General features: G+C 43.4%; 1 protein-coding gene across 4 annotated transcripts in view; it reads right to left on the bottom strand.

The window, feature by feature from the left end:
• SORCS3 (sortilin related VPS10 domain containing receptor 3) overlaps positions 1-22065 on the bottom strand; it is a 575246-nt gene that overhangs the window by 306584 nt on the left and 246597 nt on the right. For all 4 annotated transcript variants that reach the window (XM_036906473.2, XM_036906472.2, XM_057506299.1 and 1 more), the window contains exon 3: positions 1750-1849. In XM_036906473.2, coding sequence (XP_036762368.1) covers positions 1750-1849 — 100 coding nt within the window. The remainder of the gene's footprint in view (positions 1-1749; positions 1850-22065) is intronic.

The raw sequence follows: 22065 nt of genomic DNA, 5'->3' as shown, positions 1-22065 counted from the left end.
TCTGTAAAATGAGGTTGTTGGTACAGATGAAGGATTTTTAATCAAGACTCCATGGACATCTTCGGTCCATGGGTGGGATTCAAGCTGTTTGCCAACCCCTCAAACCTGTTTTCAAATCTTCTGCACATGGCACAATTCTAGGGAGGAGGTCTAGAGTTTTAATCACTTTTGCAGGAGTTGAAGTTAAAAGCTATTAGTGACTGCTTCTACAGATGAAATCTATGATGTCGTCCAGCTCTAACATTCAATAATTCAAGTGACAATACTGAAAGATGTGAAAATGACAACACTCGGAGGCAAAGAAAAGAGAAACCACTCACTGAACCCAGTAACAGGAGCCTCAACAACCATCCTGATGATGGGGGTTTGGGTGCTTGGCTGGGGACACAGTCTCAGAGCTGGGGATCCCTGGAGCTGGCTGCAGCTGTGGACATCTGCCCAGTGCTGAACCAGGAGCCACCAGTTCTGCTTCCTCCCTTTGCTGGGGACTCTTAGGGACATCAAAAGTGGGAGTGAGGAAAAGAGGTGGGACTGTGAGTTACGATACAGTGGCTTTGCATCAGAGCTGCTCTGATCTTAGCAGCACAAGCTGTCATCATTCTAAGCCCCAGCCTGGATGCCACCAGACTGGAATCAGAGACCAGGGACATCTGAACAATGGGCTGCAACTCACCCTGAGCTTATTTTCACTGAAGGAAGGGTTTGCAAAACCACTGGGGAAAAGAAATCAATCAGATTGCCAGAGGAGAGCTTGGGAGCACCATTTTCAGAAACACGGAAATGTCCTTTTATATCCCTGGTGTGATTATAGGGGCCAGGCCTGCCTAAGTTTTAAACAAGAGTGACTTCAAGCTGGGGAAAGATCACTTCTCCCCAAAGTCAATATAGTATACAGGACGTTTTTGCTAAAACCACCTGTCATCCCACAGAATCCAGTCCCCTTCCTGCCATGACCAAGGTTTCTGCCCTTAACATGATTTCTTCCATGTCCTGGCTGTTAAATCAATTGAGAAGTCAGGACACAGACAGGCAACAAAGCCAGGTCTGCCCCCTGTGTGTCAGAAGCAGTTCTAGTCCAGTTGGTGAATCCAAGAACCGCCTATCGCTCCGTTGGCAGAAGGAGCTGTTTATAAGGAGCTCTCTGAAAACAGACCAGCAAAAGGGTGGCTGTGTGACTCCACTCTGGAGTCACAGATCCACTCTCAAGTTTCAGAAAATGACCACTGTCACTTACCATGGTCTGGCTGTGGGCTAGAAAGTTACCTAATCTCTCTGAGCTTCAGTTTGTTCATCTGTGAAATGGGAACAATAATGATTTCTGCCCCATAGGTTCACTCTAAGGACAAGTGAGACAAGGCATCCATCCTTGACCCTGAGGAGCCCCTATGGAGCTAGAGGTTTACTGTTTTACTCCTGCTGCTCTTGAGAACTTGTGAGTAGGCTTGGACAAGCCCATTCATTCATTTTTGCAAATAAAGATAGAGCAACACACAAAAAGAACAGTACACAAAACAATACACTTCAGCTCTTGCTTTGTACCAGGCATAGTGCAAATTATTACTTTATTATTGCTTTTATATTATTACTTTATTATTGGTGCTACAATTATCAAGGCAGTTGTTAGAATTACAGCATGTGGTGTTCCTGGCATTCTGTGAGTGATTCCATGATTATTGGATTTTAAGTCCTGGCCCTGGGCAGCCCTGTTACCCCACAGGGGGTGCTCAGGACCCACGGACCCTCTCTTACCTTCCTTTTATTGGTGGGGTTTACGTAGAGGTAACTGAGGACAGTCTTCAGACCTACTTTGTCATTCAGCTTTTCATAGGTGGTGCCATAATCCGTTGATCTGCAGGTAGGAGAGAAAGAAAAGGAAAGACTGTTTTACCAAATAGGGAATTGTGTTTAAAGGGGGTCAGGCTCTCCCCCAACCTGCACCTTTGTTCCCAAATCACAAGAGTGCTTAAAAATGTTCTCAGAGATAAGGGGCCCCATTCATTTTAGGAGCGCAATTAGACTAATGCATCTGCGTACCACCTGCGCGTGCTCCCTCTGCTCCCGGCCTTTCTCAGAGACCTACTTTTCCTGCCGCTGTGAAGCTGTGCAGGGGGGCTGCTGGGGAGACCAGCCCTCCTGAGCTCAGGCCTCGGATGCTCTGCATGTTGCTGTGGAGGGGCAAAGGTTCCCCAGCAGGGAGCTCTGCCAGTGGCCAGACTGTCCCCCAAGGTCATGGGGTGCAATCACCCTCACGCCCCCTCCACTGAGCCTGAGGCTAGGGGACCCCCAGAGGGGCAGGAAGCGCCATACTCAAGAGACTGTGGGTCCAATGGCCAAATCAGGCTGAACCAGGCAGAGGGTTTGATGTTTTACGTAGGAGCAATGGTGTGTCCAGGTGGAAGGCCAATGGCCTTGAACTGTTGCCAGCAGTTCATCATTCTAGTTATCCTGCTGACAACCTGCTTGTACTTTGGGCCTGATTTCCAAGTCTCTGACCTTATATCAAACCCACAAGTCAGGACTCTGGGAAGAATGGCAGGCCACCCACGTGCTCCTTCCTCATTGTCTCACCGTTCCGTGGTCGGGGAGGAGAGCAGGTGCCAGACAGCGAGACGCCAGGAGCCCCTGCCACACTTCCCACATTGCCTCCTGTCCCCTCACCCAGCACAGCACGTTTCCCCTCTCTTTCCAGCCATCGGTATCAGCAGGGTCTCACCTCCTCTTTCCATCATCACCTTTCTTGGGTAGATTTACAAAACTTTTCCCTCTCTTAGAAAGTCACAGAGGTCATTTATTCTCTCTATGGTCAACCGACTTCACGGGTGCCTGGACTCTGCCTCAAAACTCAGGCCCTGACTCTAGCAGGACACCTTCCCTCATAACTACCTGCTCCTGCCTTTTCCTGGACTTTTACCTCCCCTCTAACACTAATGTGCTCCTGCCTGACCCACAATTCAGCTTTGTAAGCCTCGGAGCCAAAATGTGTGATAACCTTTAAGAACTGTCCCCATGCGCAACCAACCTGGTAAATCTCATGTCCCAAAACCCAGCTTAAATACCCACCCGCTCCTCTGTTAGGGCTTCACAGATGGAATCCCAATTTCCCCTCTATACCAGAACAAATTTCCCCATCCATGGTACCCCCAGGCACACTGTACATGCTTCTTTTTGACTCTTTGATATTGTTTTGATTCGTTTCTCACAATTTATGCTCCTCAAGGACAAGAAACTTCAGAGGACACTGTAGTGAGAGGAAAGATCATGGACTCTGGATATAGAAAAATCTCTACTTCACTCCTAGACCTGCAGTTCTTTGGTTACACGACCATGTGCAAGTTGCTTTAGCTTGCTGGCCTCAGGTTTCTTATCTGAAAAATGGGGATAATTTAATCTTACAAGACACTTACTTGTAAGGATGCAAAAATATAGCACACAGGAAATCTCCTACCAGGATAAAGATATAATAAAATGTTAAAAAAGCAAATAAAAATAAAAAAGCTGTTCACTTCTCCTTTCCTCAAAATGTACAGACTTGGCCATGCACATCACGCCACTCAGCACGTTTACAGAATAAACAAACATCACTGTTTCAAATCCTTCCCTAGACTACTGGCTCCACATGGCCATGGGCTATGTTAACTATTATAATCAGTGTCCCCTCGAAATTGACTTCTTATCTTCTCTCTCCTGTCTACCTGGGGCACTGGGAATCACTCTCGATCTGTCTCTTTCCCTTTATCTCTCAAACCAAACTCAGTCTCCAAATCTTCATGATTCTATCTCCTAAATAACTTGGACCCCTAGTCTTTCCATCTCACTTCAGTGCTGTGGCTTATGCACCATCATTTTTGCAACAGTCCCCCAATTTGATGCTCTTTTTCCCACCTATTCCCTCTCCCACCACCCTCCATGCTGTCATGAGATTACATTTCAACCACTCCGATCTGTCCACCTCACTTGCAGGAAATAATTACCCACTGCTTGTACACAGCGAAGTTGTGCATTCCAAGCTTAGTCGTGTAAAATCTGGTTTCAGTTTCCCTTACTAGACTCATTTCCAGCCATGTTCTTCTCTCTCTCCAGCCTCACTAAAGTTTCCTCAAAGTCTTGCCTTTTCATTACCCTCCATCTCTGCATACCTCATTCCCTTTGCCTGAACTACCCCTGCTCTGCTTCTTGTACTTGGTAAATTTCTCCCTAACATTCAACACCCAACTCCAGGATCACCCTCCTTCCAATTTGCACAATGGGAAATTAATCACAATTCCCTTGGGGTTCTCATTCCGCCTTGTACATATTTCTAAGTTAGCATTTAAATTTTGGTCACTATTTTTATTCTAGGAACTCTTCCTTGACTATAACCCCTTAAGGTCAAAAGCTGTTTCTTACAACAGCTCCAATGCTTTGCACTATGCCTGGTACAAAGCAAGAGCTGAAGTGTATTGTTTTGTGTACTGTTCTTTTTGTGTGTTGCTCTATCTTTATTTGCAAAAATGAATGAATGGGCTTGTCCAAGCCTACTCACAAGTTCTCAACAAACTGCTAACATCTGGTGGCAACTCAACACACAGCCATACCTAGAAAACACAACAAGCACTTTGGTTGCTGACATCACTGGCACAGACCAGTAAGGTCTAGGAGCATCTGCTGCCAGGGAAGGATCTATAGTTCACACACACTAGCATTAAGGTTAATGACCAATCACGCAAACTGCTCTTCTACCCAGAGTAAGGAAGGAGACAGGCCATAATCTCTAGAGGCTGTCAGTTGCATACTTTTGTTAATCTGAATAGAACATTTTATAGCATGAATTACTTCTTGGTTCCATACACTTGAAGGCATGAAAGACGCATGGTATGAGGAAAGAACACTGAACTTGGAGTTTGAAAATCTAGACTCTAGAAGTGATTCTGACATGTATGCAAAATGTTCCCTGGGCAAGTCAATCCTCAAAGCCTGTTAAAAAATTATTCTGATACTTTTTAAGGTGGTGAGGCAGACTTCATTCAGGACTATTGCAATAGGTATAGGGATTACTGCAATGGGGTTTTGCAGTAGGGGAGAGAGATGGAGCTGAACTCTGAATACAACCAGGAAAGCAGGAATATATAGAGAAGGGTGGGGGGGTCAATGGATGAACAGCACTGAGAGAATACAGTAATTCTTGGCTAAAGTGACCTGACAGGATTCTTGCTGAAGGCAGATTAAGGGTGATCACATGGCACCTGAGGCATGATCAAATGACAAATTTGGTCAGATATTGAGAATGATGAGATATTGAGGGAGGGAGATTCTGGTTAAACTGACTTAGCAGGATCCTTGCTAAAATTAGGCTCTTGAGAACATACCCCAAAAGAAGGCTTAGCTGCTAGCTGAAAAGGAGCTCAGAGGATCCTGACTAAAGTTTGGTCAAGAAGAGAACCTCTGTCAAGCCCCATTCCACCATCAACACAAGAGATTTAACTCAGATAATCATAAGGCCCCTCCTGGGCCTTAAATCTTATTATCCCTCCACCACAGTGCTAAGCTGTTTACCAACTAGCAACTTTTCCTCATACTATATGTAGCAAACATCTGACTTAAAAGAGCTAGATTCTCAGGGCCCCCGGCATGACTGATGTCAGAACCAACTTCCAGCGGAAGCCAAATAGCCCTCATTGAAGGGAGTGTGCTCAGCACCAGGCATGGTCTCTCTTTCTTCAAGCTGCACAACAGATTCAAAGTGGCTGCTGAGAGTAGGGACTTCCCAAAAAGGATACTCCACATCTCAGCTTTCCCCACGCCTCGGGCAGTTTCCCATTCAGGCTGACGGACACGTCTGCCTCACTGAAGACACCTCAATGGGCCAAGGGGCCTGTGAGAACAAACGTGCCCCTGACTCCGTCCTTTCCAGCGAGGACACTGCACACCACGCTGACCGCAGAGCTCTGCACGTCCCCTTGGCCTGAGCTGTGACAGGGCAGCGGGCAGAGAGGCCTCAACTCAGAGGCCTGCAGAACTCACTCCTACAGGAAAGCAGACTGTCTCTGCCTTCAGACCCCAGACATCGGCCAGTGCGGTCTCTCTCAGAAAATATGCTTGTTTCTCCTGTTTTAAAGCAAGCCTCCTAACTCTTGACAGCAGGCTCTTAATGCCAAAATGTCCAGAAAGCTGGAAACACCCTGCATGTGCACTGAGCCCCACCCACAGGCCTGGCACTATACCAACCACCCTTTGGAATGGCTCAGAACACACAGCTAACCTGGAAGGCAACATGTGAAGGGTGCAGAGCCACAGGGCTTCCAGCTTCTGTGCCTTGGCTTGTTTGTCCACTCCAGGGGGGTATATTCCACTCTGCCATGCCCTCTCCTTCTTCCTTTCTGTCTTTTTTATGAATTATTTCCGCCACACAGAAAAACACAATGAGATGCCAATCACATGCCCACTGCTACATTTCAGTATTTGTGTTGATAAACAACATACAATCTTTTTGAGTATTTACACACTTACATAAATCTTACCATACAGGATATATGTTCTGCAGCTTGCCTCTTTTCCCCAGCATTCAGTTGGGGGGATGTATCCATGTTGACACACCTAGCTGCAATTCACTCATTTTAACTGCTGTAGAGCATTGCAGCTTATGAATAAACCAGTGTCTATCTTTTCAACCACTGATAAATATTTTTGTTTTTTTCCTTTAAAATTTGCTGTAATAAACAATGTTTCAATGAATATTATTTATACATGGCTTTGTGGGCATTTGTAAAGAAAAGTTCTTATGGGGAGATAGCTTGATGTACAACTACAGCTTCATACTTTATACCTAACTTCTATTTATGCTATTGGCAAAATTTTCTCCAAAGAGGCTGTGCCTTCAAAAGCTGTACCCTTAGTCCCCAGAAAGTGGGTTCTTCTTTATTCCCAGGACGAGTGTCCATAGCTCCTGACCAGTCTCATCTCAGCTTCCTCTGGCTCCAGAGTCCTGAATTCCAGAGCATCTGAACCCCACCAGCAGCTGGGGCCCTGGACCCTGGCCTCACGAGTGCCCCCCTCTGGTTCTCCCCTTTGCATCATTCCCCATAGGGACCTACTTGTTTCCACTGTTTTAAAGTGAGCCTCCCAGATCTTGACACTAGGCTCTGATCTTGACACTAGGCTCCGAAATGCTAAGCTGCTGACCACTCACACTACTCCCCACATTCCCTACGCTGAACAGCAGAATGAATGTCCTCCTTCTTCATCTTCCCAGAGGCAGGCAGCTCTCTGCCAGGAGAGACCCTGACTCTATCTCTAAGCCCTTTAACTATTCGGGAGCACATGTCACATCCTGACAGGCCTTCAGAAGTGCTCCGAGTGGACTGGTACATTCTGGGAGGGCCACCCCAGCCCAGCCTGCCATACCCGGGGTTCTTCCCCAGGGACACTCTCAATGACAATCTCCAGAGTTGGGTTGTGAACATGGTATATACTTTATCCACCCAGCCAGCTCCCACTCCTCTAGTGAGCTTCTGGGGGAGAGGCTGGTGGTGACAAGCATATGGGCTGCTATTTTATAAGTAAAAGAACAGAAAGGAAACACTTTCAGCCAACATAGCCAAGTCAGCTTCCCAATGCCACATTCCTGCCAGAGGTGAGAGGACTCTGAGAGGCCCTCTGCCGGTCCTCAGCGGGCCACCACATGTTCAGGATTGGGGTGGGCATACTGCTTTCCCTATCCAGCCAGCCGCCTTCCCCTCGTTTCCCAGCACCCCCCTCCTTCCCTCTCCAGCTCTGCCCCTGAGCTCTGCAAGACTAAGGAACTGGAAACCCAAGCCTGTCCTCTGCTCCCCTTGTCAGTCTCTCATCTTCCCGGGGACCCCCTTCTCTGCAATAAAATTAAAATTAGCAAACAACCACAGCCGACCGTAGCTCCTTTTCCTGTTGGCAATGTTATTTTATTTTGCTTGCTTCTTAACACATACCCACTTAATTATGTATTGTGGCATCTACCATGTGCCAGGCACTAGGCTTGGTGTCTCCTTTTTGGACACTTATGAGTAGCTCTAGCTCAGACAGGTAAACTTTTTTCTATAAAAAGGCCAAAGAGTTAATACTTTAGGTTTCACTGATCTCCTTCACAGCTATTTAACTCTGCTCTTTAGCCCAAAAGACCCAAACACAATGTATAAATGAGTAGGTGTGGCGGTGTTACAATAAAACTCTATTTACAGGTGACGCCTAATCTGGTAACCACTGCTCTAGCTGACCACAGCATCAGCCCCTACCAACCCCTCGACCAGCCAGGCTCCCACCCTGTTCTGTCTCTAAGACAACTGCCCAAGATTCCTGCCATGGTGGCTGATTCCCCAACTCATCCTTCTTGCCTGGCTGCCATATAAGGTCAAAATACCTGCGTGAGACTGGAACTCAGCCTTTGTAGCCTGCCCAATCTGCCTACCATCTTCGGTTCTCTCAGTGAGGGGAGTTGGCAGATGCTGGCAGGTGCCAGATTTCCTCCTTTTGGACTCCTAGCTTCAGCCCTAACTACATCCTGGGGACTTCCTACAGCTTGAGCCCACATCTTCCTTTGCATTTATATTAACAACGCCTAAGAGTTCCCTGTTTATTCTCTGAATATGCATGTGCATTTTTTTTTCTCTTACCAGCAATTGTTAAAGGCTCCTTAAAGGAAAAATAACAATGAAATGTCTTTTGAATCTCTGAAAGTGCAGAGCACAGCTCAAAGCAGAAAACACCAGGAAGACGGGAGCAGGGCAAAGCCAAATAGACGCAGAGCAGAAAGAACCAGCTAAGTGAGTGCTTTACTTCTCTGAACCTCAGCTCAAACAATAGGATTGTTGCGTCAATGAAGAGTAGTAAGATACCTAGCCTAGCATCTGATAAAAGCCCTTGTTCCATTCATGCATATGGCTGTCATTTTTATGAATACCCCAGATCTTCTCAAGAGCAATCACTTGTTTTCTCTTCCTCGATTTACACTCCCTTACACTCAACAGGGACTGAGGCACAGGGATGCCTAATAAATTATTAAAGAATCACTGGCCACTGCCTGTGGAATCAAAAGAACCATGCTTCAAAGTGCCAGGCCTTGATAAGCACCCACCTGCCATTCCCCCTGAGTGTGTTCTACTGAGCTCAACTGACAATAGTCAACAGTCAAAGCCCATAAGCAATTGGGGGCTCTGGTGTAGGGTGAACCGCAGCCCATTGCAGGGTCAGAGTCAGGAGTCTCCACAGCACAGCTCCAGAGCAATGGCTGCCCAGAGAGTCTTTATGATTGAAATGGGAAAACGAGCAATGCTCCCCTCTGGCCTGTTCCACTCCTCATCTTACAGCCAGTGCTAAGAGCCACATCAGTTTGTATCTTTGCAATAGCAGAAGCTTAGCCTGACCACAAATAGACAGATAAAGAATCTCAGATCTCAAGCCAAACGAAAGTGATTTAAATAGTTTCATTCTCCAAGTTGGTATTGGTCCCACCCTCTGTTTCAGAAAAACCACAGGCAGGCTGATGCCAAGGCAGAAGCTCACAAAGCTCTCAGTGACCTTTCCATGTCATCTGACTCCTCAGCTGCATTATCTGATCTCACAAAGAGAGGCACAATGATACAGGATAATTAATTCATCTCATGTCCTCCTGCCCTAGCTATTTGAATGAGAGCCATCACTGGGTTCCAAATGCAAGAAATTGGAGGTTAGCTGACTCTGGAGACTGGATCATGCAAAATTCATAGTTTGTATGAGATAAAAAGGAAAACCCAATAGCAGGGACTCTCTTGTCCCCTCCTGGCCTGAACCAGGAGCTCTGTCCTCTCACTTTCTCTCTAAATAAAAGCCTCTGCCTTGCTTTCCTACAAAAAAAAAAAAAAAAAAAAAAAACAATAGCAGCACTATCCCAGCACAGATCTAGGAGGGAAGATTGGGTGTGTGGGGTTGGCCAAACATTCAGATCCTGGGTCTTTCTTTCTCACTGTGTGGACACTTCAGTTCTCATTGAAAAACCTCAGTTCAGACACACGAATTGTTAGATTGTTACCCAATAATTCAAAATGACAACAGATCTCAATCCTATTAGCCAAGAAGCCTGTTTGTGTCATACAGAGAAGGGGAGGAAAGAGCCCTCCAGAGAAAATAAAGAGCATGAGCAGACCCCAAGATGTCATGACAACCCATAATTCAATGCACCGTCATTCATATGAATATAATGGAATGGCACTCACTCAGGGGAAGGCTAAATAAAACACAGTGTATTTTACACACACATATACATACACATATATGCTATTTAACAACATTAAAGAATATGGTAAGTAGCAAGGTTATTGACCTGGAAACATCTCTAAGACATATTACAAAATGAAAAAGGCTACTGAATAATAATATATGAAATACACAAGTAGTATATCCAGACAAAACAAAACAGTGTGTGTCCATTAGGTTTATAAGTGTGTACACAAGTGCATTTTTTAAGTTCTAGAGAAAAACACAACTGTTAATAGAAGTTAACTCTGGGTAGGAGACTGGGATGGGATGGGTAGTCTACAGGAACTTGAGCTTATTCATAATGTTGCACTGTTTTAAAATAGAAATGTATCTATGTACCACCCACTAGTTAAAAATTATAGCATATTTGCTACCAAGCAGTTATAACGTAGATCAGTAAATTAACACATTTGTAGAGGAACTCTATTAGAGATAAGCATTAGCACTTAAACAGGCAGCCCAATATAACATAAGAGGACTCATTTCAGAGTCAAGCAGATTTGGTTTCAAATCCAGTCTGTGGAACCTCAGGCTAATTATTAAAGTTTCATGTTTCATATCTGCTCAATGGGAATATAAATATTGCCTTCACAGGATTACTGTGAAGCTTAAACAACTCTAAAATCATGGAGTTCACTTCCCTGTTAGTTATTGAGAGATGCCATGGTAGAACAATAATGTAATCACTGGAGGAGAAATTGTCCCATACATTTCTGGGCAAACAGCAGCTGGATTATAGTTACATAACCACCAGTGGACAGGCTAATGCCATCTCCTTCCCACTTACTAGCAGTCAGCTACAAAAGGCACAAGGGAAGACGGAGGGGTGGCTGCACATAATCAGAGATAGCCTCCAGCAGGTGGCCAACACTTGTAAATTAAAGTCTAGGGAAAACAGACTCAACTTGTTTCACTAAGTTTTCCTAGGGAAAAAAATAATGAGGCATGAACTAGAAGGTTCTGGACAGTTTTAGCAAGGCATCTCTGTCTGGGGAATAGATGTTTACCATTTCCCTTTAAAATTACAGCCAGTCAGTTGGGTCCCTATGCCATGTGTGCAATTTGGTCTTTTTGTGCACATCCAGAAACCCCCAGGATGAAATGCATAGCTGCCTAATGGAGAAATGTGAACTGATAGAAAGCCTTCAAACCATCCTCTCCATCTACCCCAGAGAAGCTAAATTCTGTGCACCATTCATTTCTAAATCTCTTTCTTCTCAGGGATAAGCACAACACCTTGTACGTGGTAGGCACTCGATGCATTAATTATTTTATCAATTAGTATGAGTCTGTTCCTCACCGGTGCAGTCATCCCTGGAAGGAAGGCAGTATCTTCTTCTTTTGCTGCTGCCCCCACCATGAAGCCTCTTATCTCTCCTGCCTCACGTCTCCTAGCACTCAGCCTTTGTTCACTCTCAGGGAGCATTATGCCTGCTCTCTGGGGGACATATATCTCTTCTCTTCTGCTGTTATTTTATGTCATTATTGAACTTTTTGTGCATTACTGAACTGTTTCTTTTCTCAAACAGAGCAAGTTCTCTGAATGCAAGGAACTACCTTGGATGTCTCTTTTAACCCCTGTAGCATGTTGAATTAATGCCAGGCAGGATAGATACCCACCCTGAGCACATGTGTCCCAGGGAGGAAAATGGTCACATTCACATAGATTCCTTTCTGATTGTGAAAATGTTCTGCTCTGAGAGACTAACAACTGAGCAGATGCTCCTTTCTGCAGGGCTGATTCCATCCCTTACCCTGCTGGTCATCCAGGCGGGAAAGAAGAGTAAAGTTTCCCGACACTTAATGTCTCAGGAGAGAAGACGAAATTCCCAGATACCAAGGAGTGAACAGCAGCTCTTCTATTTGAGGCTGTTGCACCATAGTCATCCCATCCCCTCGTGGGCCCAGAAACCAGAAGTCTCATTTATCTCTTCCTTTAAAAGAATTATACATTGATGGCTCTGCTCCCTGTACTGTGTGAGTTGCACAACACTATCCAAACAATTGCCCTGTTGGACCCTATATTCTGTACAAATGATCTTGACAACAGGCTAGAGCTGTAGGGCATGAAAAGCAGTCCCAGTTGTTTTAAGCTTTCCTTTAAAAAGCTAAGTAAGAAAAGACAATTAGCTAGAATTTGGGTTTATTTTCAAATTATAGAATATTCCTTACACCATCACTGTGGCCCTTAGTGAAATGTGCCCCCTGAGATCTGAGGCAGCAGTTACCTGAACCCCAGGTGACATGGACCGGCTCAGTAGACTGGTCCCCATAGCCTTAGATAAAAGGAATGTCACACTTTGGAGTCTTTTTAAAATATAAAAATACTGAAAATTTATTGTAGAAATATCCTAAAGTGTACAAAAGAATAATGTAGAATATAGGCATCAATTACAACCACAGCATATAGAAAAAAAACTCAGCGTTTTGGTGTTTTTTCTCAATCTGTGTGTATATGTTTACAAAATTTGGGGTCATTCTTTGTATACAGTTTGGTGCCCTCCTTTTCCACTTAATATAATATTTTAAGCATTTCTCCATGTTGTTAAATATTCTTCAGAAAATCATTTTAAAATCTGTACAGTAGTCCAACATATAATGTATCATAATTTACTAACTTTCTTGCTGGCCAGTTGGCCAGATCCTGGCCAATTTTTTACTTCACTTAAATAAGTTTAGTGTGTACTCTTGTATGTAAATCTCTGTCAGCATCTTTGTTTCCTTAAAATAGATTTTAATTTTAATTAAATGCAATTATTAGTTCAAAGGGTAAAAATTATCATTAAGGCTCTTGTTATAAATTGCCCTAGAGAAATATTCTGGTCAGTCCGCACCTCCACTAACAATACACTGGAGTACTAGCTTCACTGCATACTTGCCAGTGGGCATTACCATTCTGAAGTTTCCAGACATGGTTTTGCCAAGATAGCGAAAGGATACACCATGGCAACAAGCACTGTAGATATATGACACCTTAAACTGTGTCTTCACACCAGTATACCACGTCCTTAACAGTGTTTCTCAGACTTCTGTGAGTTTTAAATGTTTGATGCTCTTAAAAATTATTGAGGACCTTAAGGGATTTCATCAACAAGTTATCACTATGTACTATATTAGAAATTACATCTGGTAAAATTTTAAAATATTTGTGAATTCATTTTAAAATAACAATAACAAAACATAAATAACATGATTTCATGAAAAGTATAGTTTCCAGAACAAGAGCCATTTCATGATAAACAGTGGAATTGTTTTATACTTTTTTGCAAAGCTCTTTCATATCTCACGTAACAGAAGATAGATAGATTCTCGTATCTACCTCTGCATTTATACATTATGATATAACATATGCCATGTAACTTCTAGAAAACGTCACTGTACACTAGTGAGGGAATGAGAATAAAAAATGGCAAATTATATTTTATTATTATTAGAAAATGTTTGATTTCATTAATCCCCAAAAGGGTCATGACATCCTCCTGGGGTTCCAGGAGCACACTTTGAGAACTGCTGATCTAAGCCAAACAATTAAGGTCTGGAGAAGACTGCAACTTATGAAGAGCTTTCTTTTTGTTTAATGAAAACTATGGACTTCTTACAAGTCTCCTCTCATTTCAAATATTCTTCTTCACCAGACCCTTTACAGTTCAACTCCAGTCTCCTGAGCAAAGCCTTTTCGTTCACCCCGCCCCGTCACGATCTTCCTTTCCTCTCATCCTATCCTGCTTTTACATCACCGTAGTACATTTGGCCTATACCCTCTGATTTTTACAGTCTCTTGTTCTCTCCCAAACTATTAGCCTTTTGAGGTTGGGGATCAAGCCTTTGGCACACACTTGGACTCAATGACTGATTTCTCAGAAGAGTGCCACCCTGAATCACTACGGCATTTAAGTAACTAACATTTGTAAAATGCTTTAGACAAAACACCTTCTCTTGAAAATATTTAATCTGATTCTCACAATGACCCTTCGACATAGGTATCTTATCTTTGTCATAAAAAATGAGGCCATACAGTCTCCGAGAGGCTAAGTGATGGAGTAAATGTCAATGCTGGCACTGGAACTCAGGTCAGGTGGTTCCAAATCCTTTGTGCTCTACTTCAGTGCTCAGCTGTTTATTTAACCAGTGATAACTAAACATCTGCTTCACAAAATCTCACATAGTAGTGGTTTTACTGACTCATCCTTTCAGGGCATCTCCAAAAGCATTTCCTACTAGGAGGATTACAGGTACTAAAAGGGAGAACATTTGGGGTCAAAATGAGGCTAGAACTCCTGCTTTCCCATTTATTAGCAATGTGACACTGAGTACATCGGCTTCCCTTCCTGGGCCTTGGTTTCCCCATCACTCATATAGGCATAATAACTGCCAGCAGGCAGGGTTGTTGGGAGGACTTGAAGAGAAAGGCTACAGAAAGGCCAGTCAAGAATCAGTTTAGTTCTTTGATATACTTTCATTCTTTCCTAAGGTCATCTTACCACCATTTACTATTTCTGCTCTGGCAAACAGGAAAGACTTCATGAAATAAAGACAGGCACTTCCTATAATGTAAGCAATCTATTGAACAGAAAAATATTTGCTCCCAGACCCCTGGATCTGGGGTCTTTGGAACCTAAAGGCTGGAAGCAACCAGAAGCCACCTGGGGCTTGACCAGATGCACAGCAGAAGCCCAGGCCAAAGATGTCACTGGAAAGAGAGGGCAGTGGTTTTTACCAAAACACACTCACTGCCAATCCGTGTGCGAGCTCCTAGGGGATTTCGCTCTGGAAGCCAGCCTGCTGCAGCCCACCCCCTCAGCAGACACAAACACTCCTCGGGCCGTGTCCTGGAACTCAGCACCTTTCCTGACATGGGTTGCTCCCCTGAGGGCAAAGTAGTGCTCAGCTGGGCACACGGCAGTGCTGAGAAGAGCCAGAGCCCCGGCCGGGAACAGTGTCTCGACCCATCAACAAACATCAGGATCAGCAGCAGCATGGTGCTGTCACTGTCTCCGGTGGCTCAGACTCAGCATTCAGCAAGCCCCGTAAGTGCTGGTCCATCAGGTTTCCAGAATCTTGTTACAGATACTCTTTGTTTCCAATCCAAAACAATGCTTCACAGTTTGATTACTCTCCTCTTTTGTAAAATGAGAGGGTTGAAATCAATGTTCTCAGAAGCCCCTGTGATCTCCAACCTTCTGTGCATCTGAGTAAACTCCAAATGGCTTCTGGTAGCTTCCAAAATTCAGATCTATGCTCTAAGGATGCAAATCTGTCATCACAAAGGGCCGTTAAGGTCCTGCAAAAACTGCCTGAGCTAGGACATGTCCTGGAGTAGATAAGTATTCAGCTTCCCCAAAACCTACCAGCCTGTGGATCACCTAATCTATGCACCTACAGGCATGATTCAGAAAGAATCACAAGGTCCTGGGGAGATAAGACTTTCAATAAACAACTGGAAAGCAGAGCATGAGTGAATCCTGAAGGCCAAGGGATGAAACATGTCATTTTAAACCCAAAACCTGAACCACCAGGAAATGAAAAACAAAATGACACAGCACATGGGTGAAATTTTGATACATTCCCCCACGGAGAGGCTAGAGGGGAGCAAAAAGCCGGGAGGACGGTGGCAATTAGGAAAGGGGCTCAGGAATGCAATTGGATAAACCTCTTTGAGAACAAAGGCCCTGCTAAGTCCCTGCTGTCCATGCCTTGGCACTCAACCATATTTGTATTAAATAAATGAATAAGAGATAAGTGAGTAGGAAGCAGTTAGAACAAATGCAGTAAGACAACAGTGTGCTGAAGCACACAAGTTTTGGAATCAAAGGCGTACTCTCTAGGCCTGGCCCCATACCCCGTACTAACTATGTGGTCTTGAGCAGGTCACCTAACCTCTGTGACCTTGTTTTCTCAACTATAAAATAGGCAAAACTATCTAAACTAAGTTCCTCACAGGGTTGTTTGAGAACTCAAAGCAGAACTAGCTCAATGAGGAGATGCACATAAAGCATTTACTTCAATGTCAGGCATACCAAAGATTCTTCATAAAGAATCATTGATGACAATGATGAGGATAAAGACATCTATTAATGCTAGAGGAGGAATTCAGGGGAAAGGAAGGAAGATTTCATGGAGGAGGCGAACTTTGAGGAAAAGGAATGTTGGAAAGCAGAAGAACAAAGTGCATGCACAAAGGCTTGGAAAGTGAAACAGATAAATATTTTTAGAAGATAATTAGGAAGTGGGCTGGGTCTGGAAGAAGTGTTCTTACAGAGGCAAACAAAGAGATACATTTGGCTAAGTAGAATAAAACTATGTGGAGGATCTACAGAGCTTGAGCTTTATCTTGTAAGCAATGAAGGCCCCAAAGGCTCCTGAACAGGGTGGGGGCATGACAGAAGCCTGTTTGGGAAGACTTACCTGTTGGTGATCTATATGATGGGTTAGTGAGCACATCCTCCTGGAGGTAGAAAAATTTACTAGGAATCATCTCACTAGCCTGATGACAGTAGGTGTACAAATGAAAGAGGGGCACAGAGCAGAAGAACAGTGTGTTTACTGGACATGGGCAGAGATGAAGGAGCAGGTAAAGATAACTTAAAGATTCCAAGCCTGAATGACTTAAGGGAACAGTGTTACCATTGACAGAAACAAGAGTGCAGCCAACCCCTCCAGTGCAGATTAGAAATTGACTTGGAGAAAAACAGAAAACATCCTAAGCTGCGTTCCCTGAAACCTGAGTCTGTGTCCGGGATTGAGAAGCTTGGGAATTACTGAAGTGCTCTTAAGCAAACCTAAGAGAAGATATGAAGGCAAGATGCAGCAAGGGCAGCAGACAAGCAAGGACGTGGTTCCAGGTAAAGTTTGATCCACAGGCAGGCTCTGGTGCATGATTCTCATTGCAGACCTGACCCACTCCAAGGCAAGGGTCTGGCTTCTGTGCCCACACCAGCCAGCCATCCCAAAAGTGGGAAATGGTAACTTCTGGAAAAGGTCACCACTTCTCTTGTAGCAGCTGGTGGAGGGGTAAAGGGAATGTTAACATAAGGTTTGGCACATAACACTCAACAGAGGCCTTCTATTATTATTATGAGTGTCAGCATTAAGAAGATGGCAAGATATCCAACCTATGTGATGGATGAAAGAAAATAACTGTGGGCAATTATAGTTTTCCACCCCTGGAAAACCTCTGCTCAGGAGTGTAATTCACTTCCCTTCCATTTCCTGACCTACTTGTGTAGGTCAGAGAGCTAAGTAAGTGTTATTTCTTGGATTTCCAACATTGGCCATGCAATTCATCAGAGATGCAAGAACATGAGCAAAAAGCTAGGTGAGGCTCTCTAAAACATGAGAAAAAAATAGGCTGTTTCTACTTTAAGCATTTGAATATGGATAGGAAAACCTGGTATGGATGCTCCATTTACTTGGGCATCTAATATTCACTTTGAGTTCATATACCCTGGCCTAGAACTCTCTCTCCTAGATGAAGCCTACCTGAAAAGTTATTCTAACACATCTGGGAACTCCATATAGCTTTATTTTCCTGTATTATATGGCAGGAATATCCCGGAAAGGGTGCGCATAAATTTAATGTTAGTTTTAGTATTCCAGGTTAGCTGAACTCTCTGTTTAAGAGCTGAATACTAAATCCTATAGTAGAGAATTATACCCAAATGCATATTTCCTCTGAAAGATCAGATCTGTCTAACATAAAACATGCTTGCATTTTATAGGAAGCTGCTGTTTCATTCTCTGACCCAGAAATCAATCAACAGATGTTTACTGAGCACCTATGGTGTGAAGGGTGCTATGCTGAGGTGCTGGAAAAACACAGCATATCTTGATAATAGTAAATAAACATTCTGGCTAGAGAACAAAGTTAATGTAGGAGTAGGAGCACTAGGTATGCATTTCAGAGATTGTATGAGGTAGAAAACTACAACAGCAAATACCACCAACATTTCAGTGACTTAATACTAATGATAGTACATTTCTCACTCACATATAGTCCAATACAGACCAGCAGGGAAGTAAGGGCCAAGAAAGGGCTCTGGTTCCAGCAGTGGTTCAGAGCCCCAGGCTCCTTTCATATATGTATTGTTATCTTCTAGATCTTAGGAATTCTCAGATGAACTGGCAGAAGGAATGAACAAGGAAAGTGACATAAGTGTTTTTATCAAGGTATGGAACTGATATCCATCACTTCTAGCCTCTTTCTATGGGCCAGAATGCAGCCATATGGCTATATTTAAATGAAGGAATGTAGTCTAGTTGTTTGCCTTGAATGAAGATAAAATAGGTTTAGTGAATATCTATTCAGTTTCTGCCACAAGAGCATAATGTGAAATTTCAGAATTCTGAAATTAGTGTTTTTGTCTTATACATAAAAGACTGGCCAGCTAATGACTTCTTGCTCCCAAGGAGATTCTGAGCTCACTTGAGACACCCAGAAACACATTCTATCCACCAAAAAAACAGGAATATAATTTTCTGACTAACTATTCATTTGCTAACTATTTATGCAGTACTTATGACTTGCCTGACATTATTCCAGATGCTCTGAACACCACATTAAAAGGAAAACAAACAAATCTGTTGAGCACTTTATATTAAGAAAGGTATTTTTACTTTTATCCCATTATTTCAAATAAGGAAATCAGGTTATTTCAACATCCTATTATTATTTAAAAAAAAAACCTCTCAACAAATTAGGTATAGAAACAATGTACCTCAATATAATAAAGAACATATATGGTTAGCCCATAGCTAATTATGTTACTGATTATTACTCAATGGCAAAAAGTTGAGATTTTGCCCTCTAAGATCAGAAACAAGACAAGGATGCTCACGCTCACAACTTTCATTCAACACAGTACTTGAAGTACTAACAGCAACAACATGAAAAGGAGAAGTAAAAGGCATCCAAGTCAGAAAAGAAGTAAAATTGTCTCTGCTTGCAAAGATGTGATCTTATATATAGAAAACCCTAAAGATGTCAACAAAAACTGTCAGAACTAATAAACGAATTTGGTGAACTTGCAGGGTACAAAATCAATATACAAAACTCAGTTGTGTTTCTATACACTAAAAATGAACTATCAGAAAGAAAAATTAAGGAACAAACCTATCAAAAGTGCTTCAAAAAGAATAAAACACTTGGGAATAAATTTAACTAAGGAGGTGAAAAATCTGTACATTGAAAACTATAGAAACAGATGAGAGACACTGGAGAAGATACAAATGAATGGAAGGATATTCCACATTCATGGATTAGAAGAATTAAGATTGTTAAAATATCCAAACTACCCAAAACAACCTACAGATTCAATGCAATCTCTGTCAAAATTTCGATAACATTTTACACAGAAATAGAGAAAAAAAATCCTAAATTTCTATAGAATCACAAAAGACCCTAAATGCCCAAAGCACTCTTGAGAAAGAAAAACAAAGATAGAGGCTTCACATTTCCTGATTTCAAACTATATTACAAAGCTGCCAGCATCAAAACTATATGGTATTGGCATAAAATCAGACACATATATCAATGAAACATAATAAAGTCCAGAAATAAACCCTTACAAATACAGTCAATTAATTTTTGACAAAGGAATCAGTAATACACAGTGAGGGAAGGGATAGTCTCTTCAACAAATGGTGCTGGGAAAATTGGATATACACGCAGAATAAAAAAATAAAAAATAAATAAAAACCTGGAACACTATCTTATACCATACACAAAAATCAACTCAAAGTGAACTAAAGACTTGAATGTAAGACCTGAAGCCATAAAACTCCTAGAAGACGGTGGAGCCAAGATGGTGGCGTGAGTAGAGCAGCAGAAATCTCCTCCCAAAACCACATATATCTATGAAAATATAACAAAGACAACCCTTCCTAGAATAAAGACCAGAGGACACAGGACAATATCCAGACCACATCCGCACCTGAGAGAACCCAGCGCCTCGCGAAGGGGGTAAGATACAAGCCCCTGCCCCGCGGGAGCCGAGCGCCCCTCCCCCCAGCTCCCGGCGGGAGAACAGGCAGAGCGGGAAGGAGACGGAGCCCAGGACTGCCGAAGACCCAGCCCCCGCCATCCTGACCAGAGCGCAGACACAGTGCATACTCGGGGCCCTGGTTACTAGGGAAACAGGGCAGCAAGAACGGTGAGCGGGTATTGGAGTCCGGCGCTGGAAAACAAAAGGAAAGCAAGCGGCCATTTTTGTTGTTGTTGTTGTTGTTGTTTTGTTTGGTGAGTGCTTTTTGGAAGTCTTAAAGGGATAGGGACCCCAATACTAGGGAAACAGGGCAGCAAGACCAGTGAGCGGGTGCCCAAGGCTGGCACCGGAGAATAAAGAAAAACGAGTGGCCTTTTTTTTTTTTTTTTTTTTGTGGTTGTTGTTTTGTTTTGGCGGGTGCTTTTTGGAAGTCTTAAAGGGGCAGGGTGGGACACTTACTCCAGAGGTAGGGAATCCAGGATCTCTGGGCACCCTAACCCCTGGGCTGCAGGGAGCAGGGAGGCCCCTTACGGAGATAAAAAGCCTCCCAGCAGCTCCTGCTCCAACACGACTCCATCATTTTGTAGTAGCTGCCCGAGCCAGGCCACGCCCACAGCAACAGCGGAGATAAACTCCATAGCAGCCGGGCAGGAAGCAGAAGCCCTGTCTGCAGGCAGCTACCCAGCACAAGCCATTAGAGGCCGCTGTTCTCCCAGGAGAGGAGGGCCACAAACCAACAAGAAGGGAAGTTCTTCCAGCCGTCACTAGTACCAGCTCTGCAAACTATTCATATCACCATGAAAAGACAAAATTACAGGCAAACCAAGATCACAGAGACACCAGAGAAGGAGACAGACCTAACCAGTCTTCCTGACAAAGAATTCAAAATAAAAATCATAAACATGCTGACAGAGATGCAGAGAAATACACAAGAGATATGGGATGAAGTCCGCAGGGAGATCACAGATGCCAGAAAGGAGATTACAGAAATGAAACAAACTCTGGAAGGATTTATAAGCAGAATGGATAAGATGCAAGAGGCCATTGATGGAACTGAAACCAGAGAACAGGAACGCATAGAACCTGACATAGAGAGAGACAAAAGGATCTACAGGAATGAAACAATATTAAGAGAACTGTGTGGCCAATCCAAAAGGAACAATATCCGTATCATAGGGGTACCAGAAGAAGAAGAGAGAGGAAAAGGGATGGAAAGTATCTTGGAAGAAATAATTGCTGAAAACTTCCCCAAACTGGGGGAGGAAATAATCGAACAGACCACGGAAATACACAGAACCGCCAATAGAAAGGATCAAAGGAGGACAACACCAAGACACATAATAATTAAAATGGCAAAGATCAAGGACAAGGAAAGAATTTTAAAGGCAGCTAGAGAGAAAAAGCTCACCTATAAAGGAAAACCCATCAGGCTAATATCAGACTTCTCGACAGAAACCCTACAGGGCAGAAGAGAATGGCATGATATATTTAATACAATGAAACAGAAGGGCCTTGAACCAAGGATACTGTATCCAGCATGACTATCATTTAAATATGATGGCAGGATTAAACAATTCCCAGACAAGCAAAAGCTGAGGGAATTTGCTTCCCACAAAACACCTCTACAGGGCATCTTATAGGGAATGCTCTAGATGGGAGCTCTCCTAGAAAGAGCACAGAACAAAACACCCAACATATGAAGAATGGAGGAGGAGGAATAAGAAGGGAGAGAAGAAAAGAATATCCAGACAGTGTATATAACAGCTCAATAAGCGAGCTAAGTTAGGCAGTAAGATACTAAAGAGGCTAACCTGGAACCTTTGGTAACCACGAATTTCAAGCC

This window comes from Manis pentadactyla, chromosome 8 (assembly GCF_030020395.1).
Source record: "Manis pentadactyla isolate mManPen7 chromosome 8, mManPen7.hap1, whole genome shotgun sequence".
Lineage (NCBI taxonomy): Eukaryota > Metazoa > Chordata > Mammalia > Pholidota > Manidae > Manis > Manis pentadactyla.
Note: the sequence above shows the minus strand (reverse complement) of the source record. Positions and strands in the feature narration are given on the sequence as shown.